The 27384-nt window shown below is 40.6% G+C and overlaps 1 protein-coding gene and 1 non-coding gene across 4 annotated transcripts; both read left to right on the top strand.

The window, feature by feature from the left end:
* The first annotated feature begins 50 nt into the window (after positions 1-50).
* Positions 51-15539, top strand: ube2t.S (ubiquitin conjugating enzyme E2T S homeolog). 3 transcript variants are annotated; one of them, XM_018248028.2, is made up of 7 exons: positions 51-181; positions 1737-1848; positions 4453-4522; positions 7093-7198; positions 7544-7642; positions 14050-14133; positions 14222-15539. In XM_018248028.2, the coding sequence occupies exons 2-7, from the start codon at positions 1740-1742 to the stop codon at positions 14330-14332; spliced, it is 579 nt and encodes a 192-aa protein (XP_018103517.1). In that variant the 5' UTR covers positions 51-181; positions 1737-1739; the 3' UTR covers positions 14333-15539.
* Positions 9130-9202, top strand: trnak-cuu. The gene has a single exon. It is a non-coding gene; the product is annotated as a tRNA-Lys (tRNA).
* Positions 15540-27384: the final 11845 nt, after the last annotated feature.

Below are 27384 nucleotides of genomic sequence, written 5' to 3'. Positions count from 1 at the left end.
GGAGCTGACCGAAACCACAAAATTGCTGCAGCTCTTCAAATTTTATAATGCGTGGCGAATACTAGTGTGAAAACGTGCGTTTCTGTGGGTTATGTGTTTTTTTGCTTTCCCGAATTGCTTAACACGCACTGCTTTAATAATATACACGTCGGATCTTGGATTTTACGGTCATTAGCTAGAGGCAAGTACAGCTCTTTCTCGGGGCCTCATAGCGTAGCTTTTATGGCACAGCAACAGAACGCCTTCACAGACATTACTATTATATCGCTCAGGGTCTTTATGTCTGGTAGAGACGTATTACCAAACAGCCGAACCATCGCTTCCGGTTCCCGTGGCAGTTGTCACGTGGTATAAAACCCTGCCCTTTGATTAGAATATTGCCGCGAAATGTTAGTGGCATAGGCAGTTCTGCTAACTTGTCCCCAGGAACAATCTGTCTGTCCGGGAGTCAAGTTTCTCATGTTGTGTCCGTGATAGCTGTTCTATTTCATTTTCCTGGTTTGGTTTGGTAAGGTACCACAAAGATCTGATAATGTGTCTGCTGTAGTGTAGGTTTGCCTATTGCTACTTCACCAGTTTTGCTAAATATTGATTTGTTTTAAAAAGGCTGACTGCGTTAAAAATCTAGATAAAAGTTGTGTGTGCCTTCGTACAAAAACAGAGGTCTATTATTTATAAAAAAAAAAAAAAGATATATTTTGAGGATTCTTATTCTCTTGTTGGCACTGTGATCATTTGTGGGCGTGTGTTGCAGAAGTTCTTTTGTTGGTAGGGTTGCCACCCAACTGGTATTTTACTGGCCTAGCTGGTAAAACACCTGGCAAGGCTGGGGCTGGTATTATGAATTGATCGGCGATGTAGCTGCCGATAAATTTGTAATATCCCTAACAAAAGCCATTGGCCCGCCCCCAATCCGCTCAAAACTCACATTTTCTCCGCCTTCTGGCCATTTTCGGTTGTGGGCCTGCCCCTTTTACATCACTACCCGCCCACCACCATTTCCCAGTGGAAATTTTTTAAAAAGGTGGCAACCCTATTTTTAAGGCAGTGTTCTAGCCCAGTCAAACACATTTTTGTGAGACTTGCTATATTCCTGGTGGATCGTTTTGCGGACCAGAAATGACCCCAATTGAAGGTCCGTTAAGACAGACGTCTCCTGTCTGAGGTCCCTTTCCTGTTCATTTTAATGTGTTTGAGTAAAAAGTAATAGTTTAGCTCTTTTACATTTCATTTTAAAGTATACAGTCAACACTTATTGGCAGATTTACTAAGGTTCAAATGGTAAATTCAAATCTTTTGTGGCCAAAACTCACAAATTCGAATTTAAAACGCATATATTTTGAAAAACTCGAATGTCTGATATTTATTAAGCAAAAAAAAAAAAAACTCAAAAGTAACAAGTCAACAACTAAAAGCTGGCGAGTTCATGGGAGTTGTCCTAGGCAAAATTCAAGACATTTTTTAATACAAAATTTTAAAATCACAAATTAAAGTTTTTTTTAAGCCTATAAACTCATAATTTGAGGTGTTCACGTTTTTTTTTTTCATAAATAATCAGACGTTCAAGTTTTTTTTTAAATTGTGAGTTTATTCGAAGTAGGAAAAAAACCTCACATTCGATTTGAGATTTTTTTTTTAAGCCAATAAATACTAAAGCAGATGAACATTCTCTTCTTGAGCATTCTCTGTAATACTTCAGAAGTTTTATCAATTTCCCTTACCTAATTATTTTCTAGAAAATGCAGCGAGTTTCACGTTTGAAGAGGGAACTACAGCTTCTTAACAAAGAACCACCCCCTGGTGTCATTTGCTGGCAAAATGAGAGCAATATGGATGACCTCCGTGCACGTGCGTTAAAACAGTCTTATTATTCACAAATATACCAAATATGTGCAATTTTGAGCCCATTACGATTGTTATGCACCCAAGTGCTGCTATACAATGTTAAATCCATTCATTACAAAATACTACTTCTTTTTTTTTTTTTTTATTGCAAGTTTTTAACTATTAATACATAGTATCTGTGGAAAAATAAATAATGTGGATTTTAGATTATTCCCTATATGTCCCAATGCTTAGGCAGGATTATTAATGGGTATTAATTTAAGCGCCAGTTGGAGTCTGAAAGTCTCATTTTGGAGTCTGAAAAGTCTCATTGTAACACCTAACTCACCACATTTCTAGATCACCTGTGATCCAGAGTCTCTCTTGCAGAGATTACTGCAGTTTTAGAATTGGAGGCCCTTCAGATAGAAACATACATTGTCATTTAGAATGGGTGTTCATTTCTCTGCTTTTAGAAAGCAAAGATACCACTTATGACACTAACCTCATTGCTTTTTTTATTAAAATCAATTGAATGCTCGTTGACCCATTATTTTTTCATATTCAACTGTAACTACTATATTTGTTGTGGGATAACTGTGGGCATAAAATTCACCCCATCAATTGCTAATCTTTTTTGTAGGATTTTGGTAGGATATTAATGAAAATAAATACAGATCATTTATTCAATATTACAGTTATTATAAATGATTTCTTCTGATCTGGTCAGGTAATTTGTAATAAATGTATCTTAACTACACTCCTACTAAAGAGGAAATAACATACTCAAAGGGGCTAACATACTGGCCCACAAAAGCAATGGATAAAACTGAACCTTGCAAAGACATGGAAGAATTCTTTAGGAAACTGCACCTTAAGAATTTTTTTTGTGACAAGCCATACAGTGATTCTGACACCTCCACACAACAGGAACAATTGGAAAAAAAAAAAAAAAGAAAGTCAAGTTGACACCTCCTGTAGGCATGAATTCCAAACTAGATCAATACATAGATTCATTTAGGGACAGAATTAAAAGAACCATCAAGGCCAAGCAGAAGAAAAAAGAACAACAATTTGAGTGCCCAAGAAAGGAATGCTATTAAATGCCTCAAGAACAACAAGGTCATCATCATCAAACCAGCCTATAAAGGGGGTGCAGTGGTCGTTCTGAATACTTTTATAGCTGTCTGTAGGCCTCTGCGATGTAGTCCAAACTCCAATCACTATACTAAACTAGATACTGACCCCACAATGGCTTATAAGAAAGAACTCAAAAACTTTATGAAGACACTACCAGCCACACAATCATATCTGTTAGATTTGGTACCAACGACTCCCAAAACAGGCACATTCAATATGCCTAAAATCCACAAACAAGGCAACCCTGGACGACCTATTGTAAGGGGTACAACAAACTATTTACAGGATACAACTGATCTGCTAAACAAACTTGCAGGCATAGGACCATTTTGGCAACTATGGATGTGGAATCATTTATATACAAGACAAGGATGGTATAGATGCCTGCACACATTTCTGGAAAAGCATGACCTAACATCCGAAGCAGTTGTATAAGTGATTGAGTTTACATTAACACACGACTGCTTGTTTTTTGGCCAATAAGTATTTCTGCAATGAATGGGAACCACTATGGGTACACCGTTTGCACCCCAATATGCCAACCTCTCCATGGCAAAACTCTCCACCTGCAACACCAAGTCTTGGACATACTTCCGCTACATAGATGACATCGACATATGGAACTTTCATTTTGCAGTGGGCTCATGTGTAGGGCATTGTATTAACTCTCTTGCCTTTATTAAGGTTCCCTGGACATGTGTAATATAAACAGCTAACTTAAACCATTTGCAGCAACATTTATAATAAAGACGTCTATACAACTTTAAATTTCCCACCCTATTCAAATTGACCTAAGCACAAGATCACTAGCGAAGTTTCACTAGGCACAAATGAATGCTAGTGCATGAAATGCTTGCACAGCCGAAGTAATGCTAGTGAAAAGTCACCAGCTTTCGACGCCCATGACTTAACTTTGCATTATAGTGAATAAGTGTATTCGTTGCGTATTTGCGCCTGGGGAAGTAGTGAGATGGGTGCAAAGCTGATGCTGGCGAAAATTCGCCCTTTAGTGAGTCTGCTCCTATGTGTTTAACAGGCACAAAATTTAAGTGCTAAACACACAAAACCGTAAAGCAGACCATTTTATATATGAAGTTGCATGCTGGTACATTTTCCATAAAGAAATTTTACAAAGTGTTGTGTACAACTACTGTACATGTCTTTGGGTATGGTTGCTCTGTGCAGGCAAATATATGGTTCTGTTTTTAACTTGCCATCTTAGAGTCCTATACTCATGCTGCTGACATGCCATAATGCTTATCTAGTGAATACATCACTGAGTACATTAGACATCAGCAACAGGCATGGAAATGCCAAGTAAGGAGGATCCTGGATTGGCATATACAGGATGGGTTTTATTGCTTAGTATCTGCAGTACTTGTATAATGAAGCAATTCTTTGCATTTGACAAAACAAATCCATGAATGAGCGTGAAATGTTACTTGTCCTTAAATAGCTAAATAACAATTTATTTTATCTTACCTTTAGAGATTATTGGTGGATCAGGGTCTCCATACGAGGGTGGCATCTTCAATCTGGAAATCATTGTCCCAGAGAGGTATGAATATCCGATATATAGGGCTATTTATGACCTCTTAGGCAGAGTGCAAAAATGGGTACAATGCACTCGCCTTGCAGAATTGCTGCAGGTCTCTGCACCTCATTTTGAAGCACAGAGACCTGCGGCTGGCAGAATAATATATCACTAACTGCATTTGTCAGAACAATATTTATGACTGGCTGGAGGGGGAGGCATGTAGGCATCCAACTCCCACCCCCTTTTCATCCACAACTTTGCTGGTCATTTATGCATACAAGCTATGGATTGGGAGAGGACACATGTTGTAAGAAGCGGGCTGACCCTTGATTCAGGGGTCACAGTGTAGAGAGGTGCACAGTGACGCTATTTCCCCAAGTAGAAGTGCTGCCTGAATGAGCGCTTGCACTTCTGCCAAGGAATACACAATTGATCTATATAGTATTATTTAAACTATATTTACATTTGTGTCCAGAATAATAGCAGTCCAACATCATTAACCTGATCAATCACTGTTTTTGGTAGAAATTATATTTCTACATGCCCAATAATTTACTAGTAGGTGTAGTAGAGAAATAGAAAACCAACAGTCATGACATGCATGCTGCTAATTCTGTGCAACTGAATCATTAATTGAGGCTTGTTCAAAATAATAATACCTTGTTCCAAATAATAGCAGTGTGAAGTTCAAATAGTGAGGTCATTCATTCTCTGACAAAACAGGTGTCAATTATGACCCTTATTTAAGGAAGGATGACTGAAAATCTGAGTAAAATGGGTCGTTCTAGACATTGTTCAGAATAGCGTACTTTGATTAAAAAGTTGATTGGAGAGGGGGAAATATACAAATAAGTGCATAGAATGATAGGCTGCTCAACTAAAATGATCTTAAATGCTTTAAAAAGGCGACCAAAACCTGAAAGACAAAATTGAAAACTACCATTCGAATGGATAGAAGAATCGCCAAAACAGCAAAGACTCGGCTCCGGGAAGCCAGTGATCAGCTCCAGGAAGATAAAAGAAGGTCTAAAGTTACGTGTTACAATTAGAAGACGCCTATGTGAAGCCAAGCTATCGGCGAGAAACCCCAGCAAAGTCCAATTGCTGAAAAAAAGACGTGCTGAAGAGGTTACAATTAGCCAAAGAACACATTGACTGGCCTGAAGAGAAATTATGCAACATCTTGTGGGCTGATGAAAGCAAGATTGTTCTTTTTGGGTCTAGGGACCCCAGACAGTTTCTCAGACAACCCCTGAGAAACATGGTGGCGTAAGCATCCTGATATGGGGATGTTTCTCATACTATGGTGTTGGGCCTATTTATTGCATACCAGGGATCAGGATCAGTTTAAATACATTAAAATACTCAAAGAGGTCATGTTGCTTTATGCCATCGACAACGATTCCAAACACAGCAGTAAATGAGCAACATCTTGGTTCCAGAACAACAAGATTGACGTTATGGAGTGGCCCCAGATTTTAATCCAATAGAAAACTTGTGGGATGACATCAAAAATGCTATTTCTTAGGCAAAACTAAGAAATGCAGAAGAATTGTGAAATGTTGGTCCATGCAACATAGATATGCAGCAGTTCTCAGAAACCGTGGTATATAACTAAATATTAATTCAGTGATTCAAAGGAAAGCTAAATCTTGAAACATTTCTCAGTTTATACAGTGAATGTTTGTAAAGAAGAATGCAGACTGCTATTTATTTTTTTAACAGCTTAATATTTCATTTTCTTCACTTTCTGTCAAGGAATAACACAAATTTGATTTTTTTTTTTCTTCATGTTTTGATTTGGAATAGAATGTGCAGTGTCCCCAATGCATATGTGTAATTAGAAATAAAATCTATTATAAGGAGTTTGAACATTAATAACTTTTTTAAACACACTGCTATTATTCTGAACACAGCTGTATAAGGCAACTTACATCCATAATTATTTTTGTTCCAGTTTAAAGAGATATTATTTAAAAATTGATCAAAATACTGAAAACCAATGAATATATATGATATATATTATCACTTTTTTTTCAGGTTCTAGTTTCCCTATCCGTGTATTCATTTCTGTCACACAAATCAAATGGACATTTTCTTATGCAAAAATTCTGTTTGTTTATTCTTCCATATGTTTTATACCATATGTTATTTTCTATAAGCAGGATTCAGTTTTCAAAACCACTCAAGCAAATTGGTAATACTATCAGACTAATCTACCAGGGTTCAGCAAAGTTGGAACTGGAACTACTAAACTATGACGTCTTCGTGAGCTAGCACACGGGCAGATTCAGGGAGATTTAGTCGCCTGGCGACTAATCGCCTCTTCTGCGGGGCGAACTGCCTTCACCCGCCTGCCGCCTTCTATAATGATCAAACGCCAGCGACAATGCTCTCGCAGCGCTTCAATTTCTGAAGCCACCCGAAGTTGCTTCACGAGGAAGTGCGCTGGCGTTTTGTCATTATAGCAGGGGGAAGGCAGTTCGGGGAGATTGTCGCCCCGCAGAAGAGGCGATAAGTCTCCAGGTGACGAAATCTCCCTGAATCTGACCGTGTGCTTGAACCCTTAACTGTTAATGTTTATTTTACAGATATCCATTTGAACCACCGAAGATTAGATTCCTAACTCCTATATATCATCCTAACATTGATTCTGCAGGTAGAATCTGTCTGGACATTCTGAAATTGCCTCCAAAGGTAAGATAAACTGAACATTAAAATATCACAACAGAGTCTGGATGACCAGAAGCAGTTCATTTATTGACTTGTTGCTGCCAGCTTCCTGCTCCATTGTGCATATCATACAACTTCAGCATTTATCATTTGGAAAGATGACATCTTGCTTCATTTGGCATTTGCATCCTTCTGAGTAACAGTAAATTAATTAATTCTTTACCCATCTGAGGATATGTCATTGTATAGTCTGCAACCAAAACAATTAAATCTCTCTTGTTTTGCAAAACCACTAAATTCAAAGGTATATCTTTTTTTTTATTTATTTTTTTGTAATGTGACCACTTTATATTCCACTATTGTCTTCAGGGTGCATGGAGACCAGCTCTCAATATATCCACTGTTCTTACATCTATCCAGCTTCTGATGAGTGAACCTAACCCAGATGACCCTCTTATGGCTGATATTGTAAGTACAACCAGAATAATGCATTATATATGGGTACATGTAACTGGCGTGTACATGTAGTGTGACTGCTTGGGCAGTAGAAGCAATAGTTTTCGGCATCTGAGGCTCAACATTTTGTAGGATGAGAGAGGGGATTATTTTTATATTTGTTATAACTCTACTTTCTCTGTTTAATTTTTTCTAAAAATTCAACCATACTATCAAAGCCAAATGCCCTTAATTTACCAAAACTAGTTTTCTATAAAATTGGTGTGACAAAAAGTTGCTATAAAATCAAACTATTTTTAAATTGTCGCTCCAAAATTATCGAGAATCCTGAAGGTAAAAAACATTTTCCAATTGTTAAAGGGACCATCTGCCGTTGACTTCCACATGATTTCGACCGGTCAGTTTTAGTGTTCAGTATCTGATTTAATAGACTACAGTACAGGTTTTGAATCTTTTTTCTCTTGCCTAGATTGGGGGACACAGGCACCATGGGGATAAAGATCCTGTTGCTTGGTGAAAGGACACTAAAAGGTTAAAGTGGCTCCTCCTGCTCTGGGCTTCATCCCCGCCTACCTCCTCAATCCTCAGTTTTCTTTTAGTGTCCTCAGAAGGAGGATGGACACTTCGTGGCTGGGAGCAATGGTACAGATTTCAGTATCATGCCACTACTGGGGTCAGTGTTTCTCTTCCAGAACCCCTGTAGCCAAGGACTACTGATCTGAACATGCTCTGTAGCCTTCCCACTCTACGGAGGCTGCAGGCTGGGGAGCTCCCCCCCACACTACCCTGGGCAACTGGTTCCCGCTCTCCGGAGGCTGCACCAGTAGCCACAACGGAGGGTATACCTTTTATTGAGCATTCCTGGCTGGCACGAGGAGGTAAGTCAATTCCCTACTCCCTCCATTACATGCTGCCTGTCACTTTCACTGCTATTCTCTGACAGAGATTTCCCTAGGCATTTAGTTTCACTTTCACCGCTATTCACTTTCACTGCTATTCTCTGACAAAGATTTCCCTAGGCACATTAGTTTCACTTCTATTCTCTGATGGAGAATTCCCAACAGGGGGACATAGGACACAGCTTCTTCTATTCATCTCCCTCTTGTGCCTGTAACTGCATTTTTACCTTCCTCCCGGGTTCTCAGTGCCAGCGACCTTTTGCGCCACTATCTGGCGCTGCACCTATTTAATTGTGCACGTGTCATTGCACACGCGCCTCACGGGCGCCATCCTACTAAGGTACTATACCAAAGCCCGGGAAACCTCTCTGGTGGCCATTTTGGATCCGCATCGCTCTCCAGTACTGAGCGTTTCCAGCCTCACTGTCTCTCACAGGGAAGAACAAGGCACCATTCCTTCCTACCTTGGTGAATAGGTAGTTACGCTTCCCTTACTCTTTCTCTAGGGGATTAACACTTCCCTCTCTCTATGGGACCTACTGTTGGGTTTTTCACTACTTCTCTCTGTCTCCACAAATCGCAGTGGGGTCTCTCTGCATTGCCTGGCTAGCTCAGTCGGTAGAGCATGAGACTCTTAATCTCAGGGTTGTGGGTTTGAGCCCCACGTTGGGCGAGATTTTTCTCTAAGGGAGAGGTGGTTCACTCCTCTGGACTCTCCTAATATTCCCCAATATCTTTACTTACTGGGTGGCACTATCTACATACTATAGCCATGACGGGCAGGGCAGATGACTAGTCCCTTCCCAAGCAGGCAACTGCATGTACCACCAACGCAATTTAGTATTTGGCATAGGCTACTTGCAGACCTAAATTTGCTAGTGTTTCGGCTGAGCCAATATGTGAAGCCTGTAAGACTGCAGCAGTCACTGCACAATTACAATCTCACACAGCCCTACCAGCAAGCTCTGCGACAGCTACGGCTAATCAAACGAGCTCGGATTCTGAATTGGTGTGCACTCTATCTCTAGCAGGTCTACAAAACCTAGCCAGAATTCCAGAGACTCTAGATAAGGTCCTACAGCAACTATCTACACAGGTCACTCAGCAGTCGGCCACAAAAGCAACCTCCTCTTTCCTCACCTGTTTTGCCTGATAAACAGGAAGAGGCATCGGGAAGAGGGACAGATCCTATCCGCAGATGAATAGGATCAGGATACCCCTAGATCACAATGAGAGGTCGAGAGCCTGATTCAGGCACACCCCACCTTTAGCAGAGCCAACCAAAAACTTTTTCAAGATGCAAAAGAAGTCTTCTTGTGTCTTTCCAGCCTATGAGCAGCTGGATGACATTGTTAAAGCACAATGGAAAACGCCAGACCATAGAGTCCAATTTTCCAAGCGCTTTACTCAAACTTATCCTTTTACTGTACAGACCTTGGTCTTCACCTCCAGCAGTGGACCCACCGGTCTCGAGATTGTCAAAGACCACCACCATTCCAGTAGCCGATGCGGCTTCCTTTAACGATCCTTTCGACAAACGTCTTAAGGGTTTCTGCAAGTCGATTTTTACAGCAGCAGGCGGAACTCTCCGACCTATTTTTGCCACCCCATGGGTATCCAGGTCAATGGAGGTTTGGGTGGAACAGGTGGCCCAACTCATGGCTCAGAAGACCCCTCCACAGAGGTTTCTAGCTCCGATAGCGGACACAAACATATATATTTGCGTAGCAGTCCTGGACGCGGCTAAGCTCGTCCCAAGGGCTTCGGCATAATCCATTGCAGCCAGACGTTTCCTTTGGGTAAAGAACTGGTCAACAGATCTTACCTTGAAGTGGGCTCTGCTTGGTCTCCCATTCTCGGAAAACAACTTTTTGGCGCTGAACAGAGAAGGTAAATTCTCAAGCTACAGGAGGCAAGAGCACTGTACTTCTGCAAAACAGACCCAAGAGGACTACCTTCAAAAGGCAACTATTTTTTCGTCCCTTTCACCAAAATCAGAGCCAGTGGTCCCAACATAAAAAAACAACAAGCTCCAACCGCCCCAGATTCCAGTCAAGGCAGAGCACAGGACAAAACAGCCTCCGCATGATTAGGTGCCCACCCCTGACGGCAGAGTACTGAACCCCTGGGTCCTACAGATCATATCTTTCTCATAGTATTCGCTCACTACCTCCGAGGTGATTTTCCATCTCAAGGCTCCCTACCGGAGAACCCAGGCACTCCGCGTTCCAAGGGGTTCCACACGCCCTGACTGCCTCCGCGGTAGTAATGGCGGTCCCTCAAAGGGAAAGGGGCTTCGGTTTCTACTTAAACCTGTTTATAGTACCCAAAAAGGATGGATCTTTTCGCCCGCTGCTAGACCTAAAGGCACTAAACAACCATGTAAAGAAGCACCACTTCAAGATAGAATCCATCCAGTCAGTCCTAATGTCCCTGGACTTTATTTCATGGCGGTGATCGACATCAAAGATGCATACCTGCATGTCCCCATACATCCCAACCACCACCGGTTCCTTCGCTTTTCAGTGGCAGGAGAACATTGGCAATTCCTGGCAGACTAACCTCCGCTCCAAGGGTATTCACAAAGGTCATGGCTGCGGCTCTAGAGGACCTGCGACTGCAGGGAGTGAGTGTCATACCATACCTGGACGACCAACTGGTAAAGGCCCGTTCCATGGCACTGGCCGCAACTCAGACACTAATGCTGTTAGGCTGGCAGATAATCTTCCAAAAATCTTGATCCATACCTTCTCAGAGTACAGAATATTTAGGGCTTGATCTAAATTGTTCATTGGGAAGAGCCTTCCTTCCCCAATCCAAGATCACCTCAATGCAGGGGCTCCTGTCAGCTCTGCAGAAAGCGGATCAGGTACCTTTACGATTGCCATGAGAGTGCTGGGGACTACTGTCATCCTGCGATTCCATATGCGCAGCTCCACACCAGAGCCTTACAGAGACTGTTACTCCAACACCAGAGGATGAACCGAGCGGACCTAAACTGCAGGATTCCTCTATCAGAACTAGTTTGAACCTCTATCAATTGGTGGCTTTGACCAACAACACTTCAGTCAGGAAAACCCTTCCCCAATCACCAGTGGACAGTCATCACAACAGATGCCAGTCTACAAGGTTGGGGAGAAGTATTGGGAGACCTAACAATACATGGACGTTGGTCACAGAAAGAACTACTCCCCATCAACATCCTGGAATTAAGAGCAATCTACCTGTCATTGCTCCAATGGTCAGGCAGACTTCAAGATCTACCTGTAAGAATACAGTCAGACAATGTGACAGCGGTGGCTTACATCAACCACCAAGGAGGCACAAGGAGTCAAGCGGCCCTCTTCTGTGGGTGTAAAACACAGTACCAGCTATCTCCGCAGTTCACAACTAGATAGCAGATTTTCTCAGCCGAGAGACCTTCGATCAGGGCGAGTGGAGCCTACACCCAGAGGTTTTTTCAACTGATTCTGGCAAGGTGGGGCACTCCGGAAGTAGACTTAATGGCATCCAGGTACAACAACAAGCTTCCGAGGTTCTTCACAAGAAGCAATGACCCTCTGGCCCTAGCAGTGGACACAATGGTGGTTCCGTGGCAGTTTCACCTAGAATATGTCTTCCCACCAGTGGCACTTCTGCCAAGGGTAATCAAGAAGGGTAGAAACAGTTCTAGTGGCACCCTACTGGCCACACCACACTTGGTTCGAAGAGACTCATAAGTTTATCAGTGGATGCACCATTCTACCTTCCAGACAGAATGGATCTGTTATCTCAGGGACTGATCCTCCACCCGAGTTCACCATGGCTGGCTTTAACGGCATGACACTTGAAGCCATAATCCTAGCCAGATCAGGAGTTCCAAAAAAAGGCCATACCGACCTTACTAAGGGCCAGAAAGCCCGTCTCTGCACGCATCTACCACAGGGTATGGAGGACATTCATATCCTGGTGTAAATCTAAAGCCAAAGACCCACAGTCTTGGGACGAAAGTAGCCTATTGTTATTCCTTCAGGAGGGTTTAGAAAAAAGGGCTGGCGCTCAGCTCACTGAATGTTCGGTTATCAGCCTTATCTATCTCTTTTCAGCAGCAGCTTGCAATGCTGCCCAACATCAAGACCTTCCTCCCAGGGAGCATTGAGGATGATACCTCCATACCGTCATACAATCGGTCCCTGGGATCTCAATATGGTACTTTCCATATTGCAGGAGCAACCGTTCGAGCCATTGGATTCAATTCCATTACCTCTGCTGACTCTTCCACCATTTTTGATTTTTCACAAGGACAAGGCGGTGTTGAGACCTACCCTGGATTTTCTTTCTAAGGTGGTGTCAGAGTTTCATCAGGACCTGGTGATTCCTTCATTTTGTCCTGAACAAAAGACAAATGTGGAACAGTTACATAACGTAGATGTGGTTCGTTCCCTCAGAACGTACACCTTGGCTACCAAGAGTAGAAGGAAGCTAGACAACCTCTTTGTCTTACCAGAAGGACCACGGAAAAGCCTTAAGGCATCTAAGGCCACCAATGCAAGATGGATTAGGTCAACAATCTTGAAGGCCTATGAGGTACGAGGTAAAGCCACACCCTTCCGGGTTCAGCTCATTCTACTTCTGCGCTCAGCACTTCTTGGATGGTTCGCCACCAGTCTTCAGCAGAACAGGTCTGTAGGGCTGCAGTGTGGTCATCCACACACACTTTTTCCAAATTCTACAAGGTGCATACATTCGCCTCAGCTGAAGCGAGCTTCAGCAGGAAAGTGTTGCAAGCGGTTATTCCCTGAACACTAGGGGTAAAAAGTCCCACCCTCATGGGTAGTTTTGGGACGTCCCCATGGTGCCTGTGTCCCCCAATCTAGGCAAGAGAAAAATAGATTTTTGTACTTACCATTAAATCCTTTTCTCTTGTCCTACATTGGGGGACACAGGCCTTCCCTCCCTGTATTCGTTCAAGTTAACGTTGATCAGTTAAAATCTTATATAAATTTTATTGTTCAAATACCAACAAGTTCAAACAGCAGGTGGTTCATACCGTGCTTAGCTTGCATTGGGGAGGTGCTCCTTCTCTTCACATGGGCAATTGGTAGGGCTCATCATCTCTTCTTCGGTCAGAAAACTGAGGATTGAGGAGGTAGGCGGGGATGAAGCCCAGAGCAGGAGGAGCAGGAGCCACTTTAACCTTTTAGTGTCCTTTCTCCAAGCAACAGGATCTTCATCCCCATGGTGCCTGTGTCCCCAATGTAGGACAAGAGAAAAGGATTTAACGGTAAGTACAAAAATCTATTTATTTGAGAACCTGCTTTCCCACAAAGCAATATTTTAATAACAATTTTTTCAATCTTGTTTACCATAATGTTTCACTATTTTTTTTTTTTTTTTTACTGTCTTTAAATGATGTAGTGGGATGTTTCTGTATTTTATTTTTTCATGATTGAATAAAAAAGTTAAAAATATTATTCTGTCCAATTTATACAGGCACAATGTTTTATATAATAGGTTATTTTTTTTAATCTTTTATTCCAGTCATCAGAGTTTAAGTACAACAGGGCAGTATTCTTTTCCAATGCAAAAAAGTGGACAGAAAAGCATGCGTTACCAGCTCCACAGGTCAGTTAAAATGACAAAAATTATACAATTTAGTTTTATTTTTTAAGAGTTTACATTAAATGTATTTCTTTGACTTTTCATTCTGTAGGGCTCTGATAAAGAATCACAAGAGAAGTCTGGTTCTTCTGAAGGCACTTCACATAAACGCAAAAGTGCAGAAATTGCTGAAGAATCTAAAAAACCATGCAGAGAACCGTGACACGCTCATGCTGTTTGTGCATTTGTTTGTTTTCTGTGAATCCATGTTTGTATATACTTTGTTGTTTTTGGAATGTTTACTTTGCAGTTCTTTTTTTAATAAAATAGTAAGCATTTTTGTTAAAAGCGATTATTAAAAACAAGAAAAACTTCTATGGTCTAACAATTCTAAGAGTGCAGTAGGACAATGGAAGCAGTAAATTTGTTTTCTTTCTTAAACAATATATGGCAAGTGTATTTTGTATTATACCAACCGAAATGTTTGTGCAACAATATGGGACATTTGAGAACACTACAACAGGTCTGAAAACATTTTTAGCAATTCGTTTTTTGGGAGTTTTTTTTTACAAAATGGCAAAACAGTCTTAATAACAAAAATGTTTAATGCAGAAACCTTTTTTTCAGCATCAAGACAACAACTATAGATAACTTTCTAATGGTGTTTCAGAGTAATATAAAATTTCCATAATTGTTTAGTAAAATATCCCTTTAAAACTATATTGGGGGAATTTAATAGATGTTGCTAACGGACAAATTGTTTGCAATGCAAATAAATGTTTGCAAAGTGAACAATTTTGCCGTTGCAAACAATTTGCCCATAACACAACAGTAAGATATCAATTGTGAATTTTATAGTTTGCACAGTGCGTGTAAAAATGAAAAAGTTATCACATTTGCTCCAAAAGTTTATGCCACCTTCAAGCAGGTCTTAAAAGAATTGTTTATTAAAAAAAAAATTGGCAAATAAAAGATGTTTTCAATATACAGTAGTTAGTACAAAAATGTAATCTATAAATGCTGGAGTGACTGGATGTCTAATATAATAGCCAGAACACTACTTCTTGGTTGAGGTTGTATTCTGTTCTGTTATATGAGACATCTGCTCACTTCAGCCTTTGTAGATTACATTTGTGTCTAACCTACAATATTAGAAACCTTTTTTTTTTTTTATTATTTACTATTTACCCAGTTTTTATTTTTACACTAAACTGTTCCTTAAAAGTGGTTGTTCACCTTTGATTTAACTTTAAACATGATTTACAGAGTAATATTCTGAGACCATTTGCAATTGGTTTCAATTTTATATTGGTGGTTTATGAATAGAATAGAATTGCCCATTCAATAACATACTAATAGTTAACCACGCCTTTAAAGGTTTGCAATGCTCAAAAAAGATGTGCAATGCAATAAAAGCCTAATGAATGATATTACATTGCAACGTGAATTTTTATTTGCAAATTTGTTCTCTTTGTGAATTGTATTACATTTCTCTCTAAATCTCCTTCAGGGTATATTTCAGAGCTGTCTGTTGTGGTTCTTGTTCAACAGAAATTTTCCCCACACACTGGGTGGCCTTCTAAAATTAGACGGCATTAATGTATTTAAAGGGGAACTTTACCTTCAGATACATTTTTACTAGCTGGAACTGTTCTAAACTTTTCATTTTGTTTCCAATCATTTTCTGTGATTTTTTAAACTTAAGCTACAAGTTATGGTGCCTGTATGAAATATGGGCACATACATTTCCATATAAAAGAAAAAAAAATCACATTATGTGAGCCTGTGCGAGTTTCTCACCAGTTTCAGTGATGTTCAAGGTTATATATACTGTATGTCCCGCACCATTTGCATATTGGGTTATATTAATTGCTATTACTTACTGTGTGAGGGTCGCCCATCCGTACTATTTTTTTCAAGGATACAATAATGCACAAATATATATTGCTCCTGCAACATTAAAAAAGATATTTATACAGTTAAATCTGGTTGAAAAAATACCAAAATCCATCAAGTTCAACCCCTTCAAATGAAACCCAGCATCTATACATACACTCACTGACCCCTCCATACACTCACATAAACTACAGTATATACTCATACACTAACTATAGATTTTAGTATCAAAATAGCCTTGGATATTGTGCTTGTCCAAGAAATCATCCAAGCCCCTCTTAAAAGCATTAACAGAATCAGCCATCACAACAGCATCCGGCAGTGCATAATACAACCTCACTGAAGAACCACCTACGTTGCTTCAAATTAAAGTTCTTCTATTCTGAAGGGGTGTCCTCTACTACGTTGATACTCTTTATGGATAAAAAGGTCCCCTGCTATTTGTTTATATTGTCCTCTAATAAACATGTAAAGTGTAATCATGTCCCTTCGCAAGCGCCTTTTTTCCAGAGAAAAAATCCCCAACCTTGACAGTCTGCCCTCATAATTTAAGTCCTCCATCCCTCTGACCAGTTTAGTTGCACGTCTTTTGCATTCTCTCCAGCTAATGTATGCCATACTTTTATCAGAACTCAAAATATAAAATGCTTGGTAGAATAAAAGCTTTTATGTCTTCTGAAAAACTATACTGCATGCATTTAGCATACATTTTCACAATGCATCAAACCATGTAAAATAGAAGAAATTGTTTTTATTTGAATACTTTTTGGGTTAAAAACATCTGTATTAGCTTGAAAACTGTGCTCAGCCCTCCCTTTGCAACTTTCTGTCCAAGACTTTCCACTATGTGACTGTAGAGCCACCTGCTCTTTCTGCCTAAGCCACAGAGCAACAGCTAGAGTTGCCACCCGGCCGGTATTTTACCAGCCTGGCCGGTAAAACACCTGCCGGGGCCGGTATTACAAATTTACCGGGAATGCAGTTGCCGGTAATTTGTAATACCCTTTTACAAAAGCCCTTGGTCTGCCCCCAATTCGTGCAGAACTTACCTTTTTTCCAGTGCTGTGGACATCGATGCGGTGTTGCTCTGCCCCTTTTGCGGCACCCCATGAGGCTCAGCCCCCTTTTGCTTCACGGGCCGCCGCCTTTTTGTGCCCGCCCCCCACTGGCCATAATCTTTTTCAGTAAAGGTGGCAACCCTAGCAACAGCCAGTGAGAGAGAGGAGTGGGCGTGTTTGTGATGTCACACTCAGTCCTTCCCTGCAGACATCTGTTAACCCTTACTGCTTATTTTCGCTTCCCTGAATTGCTCCTTTCTCTCCTCTGCACTGTTCCTTTCCCCCTTCCTTCCCTGCACTGTTCCTTTCTCTGCCCTGTTCTCTAATTAACGCCCTCTCTAATTAAAAATGTCTACCGTTTTTAAAATCAACCTGACTGTATACTGTGAAATTCTCCCTTCATTTACTTACTCTGACTGCTGTGGATAGGAAACTTCAGAAGGTCCCTAACTGCTATGCAGGGAAACAATCATACTTTCAAACAGTAGGGGGAGCCCCTCCCACCTTCCCAGAACTCAAGCAGCTTTATTTGTTTCCCTGTAGAGCAGCTGGCCACCGTGTAGAGATTCGTATCCACAGCAGTCAGAGCAAGTAAATGAAGGGGTAATTTCACTACATACAGTCAGGTTTCTTATAAAAACGGAGAGGATTTATAACGGATAGGTTTCTTTTTCAGTTAATAAATTAAAAATGTTATTTTATTTTTGCCTTTACATCCTTTGTTAACAACTCCAGCTGCAGGGACAAAGATAATGGAGCCAAATTTAAACAAATAAACTGGGATTCTATTTAGAGGATTATTTTGCTGCACCAACTGTTTCTGGAGAGTTGTAGAAAGTTTTATTAAACATTACAAAAACTATAAACTCCACGTTAGATCACATGACAATACAGAACCCAGTGTAGTCTGCATATTCTGATTATTAATCAGTCTTGCTGTATCGGCTTCTGGTAGATATTATTTGACTTGTGCTGTTTTAATAATTTGATAACCCTTAAGCTTAACCTCCCAACTGAAGCCCAGACCACACTGAGCATGTGCATGGTCTTGGTCTAGTAAAGATGTTTAACAAAGTGACCCCCTGTGGCCAGCTTTGAAAGCATAAATCAGGGGTGGCCAAATTTTTTGCAACGAGGGCCAGATTTGGTGAGGTGAAAATGTGTGCGGGCCGACCATTCAGCCCGACATTCTTTGAACCATTAACTTTAAATTACAGGAATCGAGTAATCGTAGCGGTAATTGGGCACATTAGTGAAATGATCTGCCACTTGGTCTATACTGCTGCCTTTGTGCTGAAGGTGTTAGCAATAGACAAGTACTGGCACGTAGTGATGCCATCAGGGGCGATCCTGGCCCCTCTGCCGCCTGAGGCAGCAGCAGTTGCTGCTGCCCCCCCCTCCCCCAGAAATTCGCTCTTAAAGTACCAGGAGCAGCATTTTTGCTGCCCCTGGTACCTAGTGGGGTGCTGCTGCCTGAGGCGACAGCCTCAACTCGCCTCATTGGCGGAGCACCCCTGGATGCGATACTTCTTTAGTTTACTGTACTGGCACGTCAGTAAGTCTATTGACACCTTCAGCCCTAAAGAAGTCTCTACGTGCCAGTATGTGTCTATTGCTAACACCTTCAGCACACAAGCAGCAGTATAGATCAAGTGTCAAATCATTTCACTAATGTGCCTTCATATTACTGCTATGGGATTCCTGATCGTACTGTGCTGGGGGGCCTCATTATTATTAATTTCATGATGGAGGCTGAGGGCCATTGTAAATTTGAAAACGGGCCATAATTGGCCCCCAGGCCGCACTTTGGACATGCCTGGCATAAATCATTTGTTTAATTAGGCTTCTGGTGCATTAAGTTCATGTTTATGTTTAGTATACAAAATACAACATTTCTAGCATTATTCTATTTTAGACTTTAGTTTCCCTTTAAAGGAGAAGTAAACCCTAAAAATGAATATGGTTAGAAATGCCATATTTTATATATTGTATTTATTGACCCAACTTAAAGGTTCATCATATCTATAATATTAATGATTCAGGACCTAAAAGTTGTCACAGGAGTTTCCCCTTTTGGATTATGTTAGGAGTGTCTGTGACACACACATGCTCAGTGTGCCTTGAGCAGCTGTTTAGGGCTGCTGGCATTGTAAAAAATTCACTTGCAAATATTACATTGCGCATTATCGCAAAGCAAAGGTTACTGTTAAAGACTAACTCCGGAGTTTTGCTAAATATTTTGTCACAAAAAACAATTTGCGATTGCTAAGTTTTATTTTTAAACACTGCGCATGTTCACAAAGGCCATTTGTTCGCAAACAAAGTTGTTGAGATTTGGAATCAGCCAAAAAGGACAGAAACATGGTTGTTATCGTTCACAAAGTTATTTGTGAATGTTTTTTTGTGCTAACTAAACATATTATGTTAATCCTGTTATATTGCCTTAACACAGCTAATTATCACTGTTGTCTATTTTGTAGCTTTGACAAGTAGCTGCTATTAGTAGCTCTGTTTTGTACACTTCCACTTGAAAGATGAAAAATGAAAAACATTTTTGAAAACGCTGTTAATAAGTAAAAATATATAAGGCCAGAGACACACGCTGCTATTTCGGGATATTAGTCGTCGGGCAACTAATCTCCCTGAACTTCCTCCCCTTGCCTCGTGAGGCAACTTTGGCCTACTTCGGAAACTTAGAGTTACGAGTGCCATCCCGCCGGCAATTTACATTCTAGCTGGCGAGAAGGCAGTTCGGGGAGATTAGTCGCCTGAAAAAAAAGTGATTTGACGCTGGGTGACTAATCTGCCGAAATAGCAGCGTGTGTCTCTGCCCTAATATTTAACTGGCTCTTTTATCAACTGATAATTAATGGTAATCTAAAATGTACACAGAGTGAATGTTTAGAGTACACAATAAGCTATAGCCTATACAGTAGGATTGCCACCTTTCTTGTAGTAGGCGTCTGGACAGGGGCCATGTTAGTGACGTCATGGAGAAAGGGGTTTGTGACATGTGACGTCGTGGGCAGGGCTATGACATGGCAATTGTGCGGCAATTGAGGAGAGAGGCCGGGCATCCATTGGGCTGTCCGGGTCAAAACCAGACAGGTGGCAACTCTAGTTTGGTACGTGGTTTCTGAAAAAGAATACAAAACGTAATAAGTACACCATTATTCTTTTCGTAGCAATGCCTGGCAATGTGTGGGAAAACATGTTTTATTTACGTCCTACAGGCAGCACATCACAATTGGGTAATAGATTCCATTCCCCCTGATAGGACAGAATAACAAACAAGCTTAATTAACCCCTATAAGAGTCACCTCCTCCTTCCAGGCATCAGTGTTTTTTTCTGTCCTTCCAGGATAGGACATAGAAGATGGCCGGAAGGCTGAAGATCCAGGCTTGATAGCTTGAAGGCCGTAGAAGTAACCACGCCAGCCAGGGCCGGAACTAGGGGTAGGCAGAGTAGGCGCCCGCCTAGGGCGCAGTCATAGGGGGGCGCAATTTTGAAAAGAAAGAAAAAAATTATTTTTTCGGTTTTTTTTTCTTTAACTTTGAAATTGAACTGTTGTACTGTTCGTTCTCCAATGTGGCTGCCCCAGGCCCACAGCAGTGTTCCTCTCTGCTTTCCATCTCCCCGACCCTCTTACTTACCCTGGCTGGCTGGATCTGGCTTCTTCAGAGCGTAAGTCGACAAATGTGCATCTATGCGCCTGTAGTAAGCGACACACCGACAGGCATGGTGACGTCACTCAGGGAGGGAGCTGTGCGCCTGTGGTGACCTGGCCTGGCGCGTTGGAGAGAGCCCAAGCAGTGCGTGTGCTGCATAACCAGTCCGGGTGGCATTCTTTGTTCTTCTGACTGAAACTGTGGTGGCTGGCTGGTGTTATTGGAGTTGGAGAAACAGCTGTTTGGCACAACAGGTACAGACTTGGGGGGAGGGGCAATGCATTGTGGGAAGGGGCAGTGAAGGTCCGCGCTTGCTGAGTGTTTAGGTGGTTAAGCAGCACCGGAAAACAGGATGGATCCACGTATCCACATAAGAGTAATCTTTAAAACAAAAATAGGTGCGCTGTGCTGAACTAACAAGCGTTTGCCTAGAAAAGAGAATAGAAGGACCCGATAGTGTGTTATCCTGTTTTGAAAGGGTAACTTCCGATATAGAACTACTCACAAAGGGTCGTTGGATTATTTCGCAAAATTGGATGCTCGTAGCTTCAGTCTCCTGCTAGAGTCGGTCTAGTCGGCGTGGTAACCGGACACTGTTGGTTATTGGCACTCTGAACCTGTGCTGGGAGCGGTCCTGTAGCGCCGTCCTCCTGGGATTTTTTGCCGGTCCGTTCAGCAGTCTGGAAGGTTAGTTTGATCACAGATGCCGGTCACTAGCGGCGGGTTGCTTCCGGAAGTAGGTTTCCTCCTCGTGTCCGACGCTTCTAATTGTAGCGTTTGTATGCGCGAATACTTTTCTCGGGCGCTAGTTATTACAACACGGTGTTTGTAAAAAGATATCATACTTTTATTCACATAAATTAGGAAATTAACAGAGCCTTAGTAAAGCCCAACGCGTTTCGTATCTTGGAATACTTCCTCAGGGGCAAATTTCCCACACTCCCATTCGATACAATTTATCAGGTTGGTGGGTGGGTGTATCAATTTACTTAATTGATGTAATTAAAACCTTTAGGCTGTAAGTGAAAGAATTGCTCGTTTTAAAAGGCATTTTGCTAAATGTAAGAACAATTTTTTACAAAGTAAAAACAAATTAATCATTTTAAAAACATTTCAGATCTATTTCTATATTCAATCCTTTTGGTGTCAAAGTTTTTAATTTATGGATCCAAAACATTTCTTCTTTGGAAATTAGATTAGTTATATTGCCACCTCGCCAGTGGGTCTTTTTTTGGGTTATTCCCATAAAAGTTAGCAATGAAGGGTCTGAGTTGTGGTGAGTTTTAAAATGAGCAGAAACACTATGTTTTAGAACCCCTTTCTTGATATTATTAATGTGTTCCCTTATTCTTGTTTTGAGGTTTCTACCAGTCCTTCCTATGTATTGTAATTTACATGGGCACTCAAGTAGATATATAACATTATTACTGTTACAATTAATACGCTGCTTAATGTCAAACATTTCGTTCGTTATGTTTGACCTAAATTTGAAAATCTTTTTCTCATTCTCTCTTTTTCTCAATCTTTTTACAAGCTTTAAAATCCTTGCAAGAGAAAAATCCGTTACTTTCCTGTAAGAGGAAAGTCTTGATCTGTTTTTGTTTCTGTTTTAATGGTATACAACTTGGTGCTAGGATTTGTTTTAAAGTTTGGGTTTTTTTTATATATTATTCGTGGATTATCTGATATGTGGTCAGATAGGTCTTTATCTTTTTTTAAGAGATGCCAGTGTTTTTTCAAAATGTGTTGAAATGACTTATTAGACTGGTTATATGTGGTGATGAAAGGAATAAATTTATTTATTCCGTCAGCTTGTTTTTTGGTTTTGGTTTTCAGCATTTCGTTGCGATCTTTCAAATCGCATACTTGTTTTGCTTTTGTGACTATTTGGTCATTATATCCCTTCTCTTTGAATTGTTTTTGCAAAAGTTCGCATTCCTTATCATAGTCCATTTGTTTACTGCAATTTTGTTTTGCTCTATTGAATTGGCTTAGAGGGATGTTATTTAGCCATTTCTTATCATGACAGCTGCTATTAAGAATAAATCCGTTGCTGTCAGTAGGCTTGCGGTATAGACAAGTATACAATTTGTTGTTTTCTACTGTGATAACTAAATCCAAAAAATTCACACTTTTTGTGAGTAGTTCTATATCGAAAGTTACCCTTTCAAAAGAGGATAACACACTATCGGGTCATTCTCTTCTCTTTTCTAGGCAAACGCTTGTTAGTTCAGCACAGGGCACCTATTTTTGTTTTAAAGGGGCAATGCATTGTTTGGCACAACAGGTACAGACTTCTGGGGGGCAATATTTTGGGTGCTGCTGGCTGGCACAGGTACAGATTGGGACAATATTTTGGGTGCTGCTGGCTGGCACAGATTGGGGGCAATATTTTGGGTGCTGCTGGCTGGCTGGCACAGGTACAGACTGGGGCAATATTTTGGGTGCTGCTGGCTGGCACTGCTACAGGTTTCTTTATTAAAAAAACTGTAAGTGATTAGGTGGGAAATGGTCCTACAGAATGGGGGGGGCGCTGATTGAAGTCCTTGCCTAGGGTGCCAAACTACCTTGGCCCAGCTCTGACGCCAGCGTAGGTCACTTCGGGGAGGCAGGAAAAACTCCCTTAGGCAATGCGGAGTCTTCACTAGTAACCTGATTGCGGGGAGAGAGGGTGAGGACCTGCAGAGAGAAAAAGAATGTGTCTGGATGCGGTTCAGCGATACACGCCGGTATTACCGGGCGTATGCTGATGACGTCGCACTACCATTCCGTGTAGGTGCGCATCTAAGTGGACAAAGCAGTGTAAACCAGGAACTTTATGGAAAGCAGGTAATCTTGCAGCGTTTATTGCCTTTGTCGTTTGGGTCAGTTATTGGAGCGGAAGCTGCCAGGCTGCTAGAATTTGACTAGGCTGCTAAGGTACAATGGGTAGCCTTAGCAGAATTACTATGGGTCATAGAATGGGAAGAACCATTGCCTAAAGGCTATTCCCACTCACTATGTAAATCATGTACTCAGAGGGGGACCCAGTAAAAAAAAAACCCTGAACAGTTAATTAGCTGGTTCAAGGAAATGTTATCAAAATCCTTTGATGAAGTTAGATCAAGTATTAAGTCAAGGGCGAGTCCAAGGAGGACCATGGCCATGTGTGCCTATCTTCGCAGTCAGTCACAATAACATGCATACAATAACTTGGTGTTTACATCCAAACAGGAGTATGGGGCTCTCCTCACTGTGATCTTTGCAGTCTGACTGATGGCATTCAGATTGTGCAGCCTTATCTCAACTATAGTGGATTGGATCCACATCATTATGGAAAGTTTGGTAACCTAGCCTCTGTAATATTAGCTGTGTTTTTTTTTTTCCTCTGCCTATATCAGCAAATGTGCTGTCCCTTTAAGGGAAAGGCTCCTAATGCAAAGGAGCCTGGTGCACTAATTGCCTCTGGCATGCAAATGACCTTTTTGGGAGTGCAGATATTTGAGCCTGACGTAAAAAATTAGCTGTTCGGCTATATCAGCAAAAGCATTGGAACTGTTGCGGTTATGGTTAACCAAATCCCTGGGATAATCACAGTATTGTCACTTTCTCAACACAGTGTTTCCCAACAATATGGCTACTAAACCAGTTACTTGTTATGGTTAGTAGGAAATGGTTGGTAAATTACCACATGAGACTCCAATTTTAAAAATGTTTGTTCATTCCTGAATTACAATGTCTACCATTCAGCATATGAATTCTAACGGCATATATGGTTATTATTATTACTATATGTCTGCAGGCATAAGTACTATCATGATATAGCCATACAGTGTGTCAGACTTACCACACCCTTGCTCTCCACCAGGATTCTGTACCACAATACCTGTATTAAGCAGTATCATAATACAACATATCATATGTAATGACCGCATTCAAACTAAGTGCATGGCTATCTTCATTTTGCTACCATACGGCAACATCTGCATTAGCCTGTGCTACCATGAAGCTGCCATGCAGCATATGGAGCTCCCTATACTACCATAGTGTAATGGCTGCATTCAAACAGGATTAGCAGAATAGCCATGCAGTGTATGGATTAAATGCACTTCTGCACAGGGTGTTATACTAAATGTTCAACTACTGCTCCCCATTCTACTATAGTGTAATGGCTGCAATCAAACCGTATTAGCAGAATAGTCAATCGGCATTTGGATTACGTGCATTTCTGCAGATACTTATTACTATATTACAACTTATATAACTATATTCTATTGGTAATCAAAGTTATCATTGTATAGCCATTCAGTGTGTTGTGCTTCCATAGTTCGCTATAATACCATATCGTCACGTCTGCATTTTACCAGTAATAGCAGAATAGCCATTCAGTATATGGATATTAAGTGCACTTCTGTTTTTCATTATTACTTATTTACAATTTATGTAATGATATGCTATCGGTATTGATCAAAACTATCATTGTATAGCCTTTCAGAGTGTTGTACTAAATACTCGCCTACAGTTCTCTATACTACCATATTGGAATGTCTGCATTTAACCAGTAATAGCAGGATAGTCATTGAGAATATGGAGGCCAGTTGAAGTTCTGCAGTTCATACAACTATAGGTCTGCAAACATCAGTATTATCATGATATAAAAATTCAGTTTTACTAACACACCCTTGCATTATATTAAGGGCACCCTTTACTTCACTTGTTGCCTTACTATGACATCTGCATGTAACCTGTCCATCATAAGGTAGACATTCAATTTTTCGGATCTTATGTGCACGACTGCAGTTCACCTTTACTATACTACAAGTTAGGTTGCAACGAAAGTTATCGTATAACCATTCACGGTGCTGAATTATTTGTATTGTGCAATTCAATATATTAACATATTGCAATCTTTACAGTTGACCGCATTTAAGCAGATGAATACAAAGGGCACTCCAGAAATACAATGTGTTTACCACATTGCAATTAATGCAGACATGAGCACTTTTACAATAGCTATGTAAAATGTTAAAAGTAAACATTTTCGGCAGTTCATTGCTATGGCATTACAGCGTTGAAAATAGTTTCATGATGGATATTCTGAATTTTTTGGTTTATGCACCATATAAACATGGTGCTTCAGGTCTTTTTATTTCCTTCTACAACTACTTAGTATCTCTCTAGGTCAATTCAGCTACTATCACATCCCAACTTCTGAAGTATTTGTACTGTGTTTGTGGCTTTTTCCGTGTTTCTATCCTATGGTGTACTCTGTACGTTATCTTGACTATGCTCAATAGCTAAGTATATCAATACTAACTGTACTACACTTATGGATGCAATGATACAACTACCCAGTTGTAAGTGACTAGCTTTAAGTGACATATAGATCCAAACATACAGAATACAGAGCTGTTCTTTTACTAATGTTCTAGTTAAGGGGTTATTAATATAATGTAGTTATAATCCCTCAGCATGCGAGGTATGCCGGTGTAGATTGTAGCTAGTGGTACCTTGTCCATTACGCTGCATTCATTTTTATACGGCACTGCAGTTCACCCCCATTAAATCATGACCTTTTAGAGTACAAGGGCAATGCATTATGGAACTTTGAATTTTATCGTCTATATTACAAAGGTATAGGGGTTGCAAATATCCTATAACTCCTTTACAGTTATATTTTAATGGTATTGCATCTGCAGTTTACCATTTCCAATGAGTGCTTAGAAATTTCTTATAATGTGATGTTCAAATGATTGCAAATTATAATTGCTCTTACCATTCCTAGGCTGTCCTGCATTCTATTATCTTTACCAGTATAAAACTGGTACTTGTTAGGGAGTATCATTCATACAACATGCATGCAAAATATGGTGAGTATGAGGAGTTTAAGATATTTCCATGAAACTCACAGCTAAGGGTGTGGTTTACCTTAAGCAGGTATTTTGCAGCATTTGCCATTTGTGTGTCAGTTCCTGTAGCGGAAGCTGCTAGACTGTGATTAGGCTGCTAAAGGTACTATGTGTAGCAGATTTACTGGGGTCACATTTACAAAGTTAATATGTGTACTTATGCTCACTTTTCATATATTTTAGGTGTCTGGAGAAAGATCTTCCAGGAAAAGAAAGAGAAAATCCAAATATAATATTTGTTCAGGATGTGATCAGCCATTGCCTTAAGATTATTCTCAGTCAAATTGTGAATCATGTATTTCAAGTGGGGACCCAGTAAATAACACTGAACAGTTTGTTAGCTGGTTCAAGAAACTGTTGTCAAAGTATTTTGATGAAGTCAGATCAAATATTAATACACGTATGTCACCTGCTGACATTCTAGAGATTTGTAATCTAGTTTAGAATCTTGATTCAGTTGCTGATAGTGATTCTTCCTCATCAGTACAACACAAATCTAAGGAATAGGGATGGGCGAATTTTTTCGCCTCGTTTCGCCGAAAAAATGACGCCCATAGACTTGTATGGCGGCGTATGTCAAAAAAAAAAGACAATTTTTTTGACGTCCATAGACTTTAATTGCCGTCTGCGTCATTTCGCCGGCGCCAAATTGTTAACGAAACGGGTCAAATTCGCCCATCCCTACTAAGGAACAGTTTTATTTATTTCAGGTGGAAAAGACACCCAAATTAATAAAAAGATTCTGATTGATGTTTCCTATAGAT

Source organism: Xenopus laevis, chromosome 2S (assembly GCF_017654675.1).
Source record: "Xenopus laevis strain J_2021 chromosome 2S, Xenopus_laevis_v10.1, whole genome shotgun sequence".
NCBI lineage: Eukaryota > Metazoa > Chordata > Amphibia > Anura > Pipidae > Xenopus > Xenopus laevis.
The sequence above is the reverse complement of the archived record's forward strand: the minus strand, read 5'-3'. Positions and strand labels throughout refer to the sequence as shown.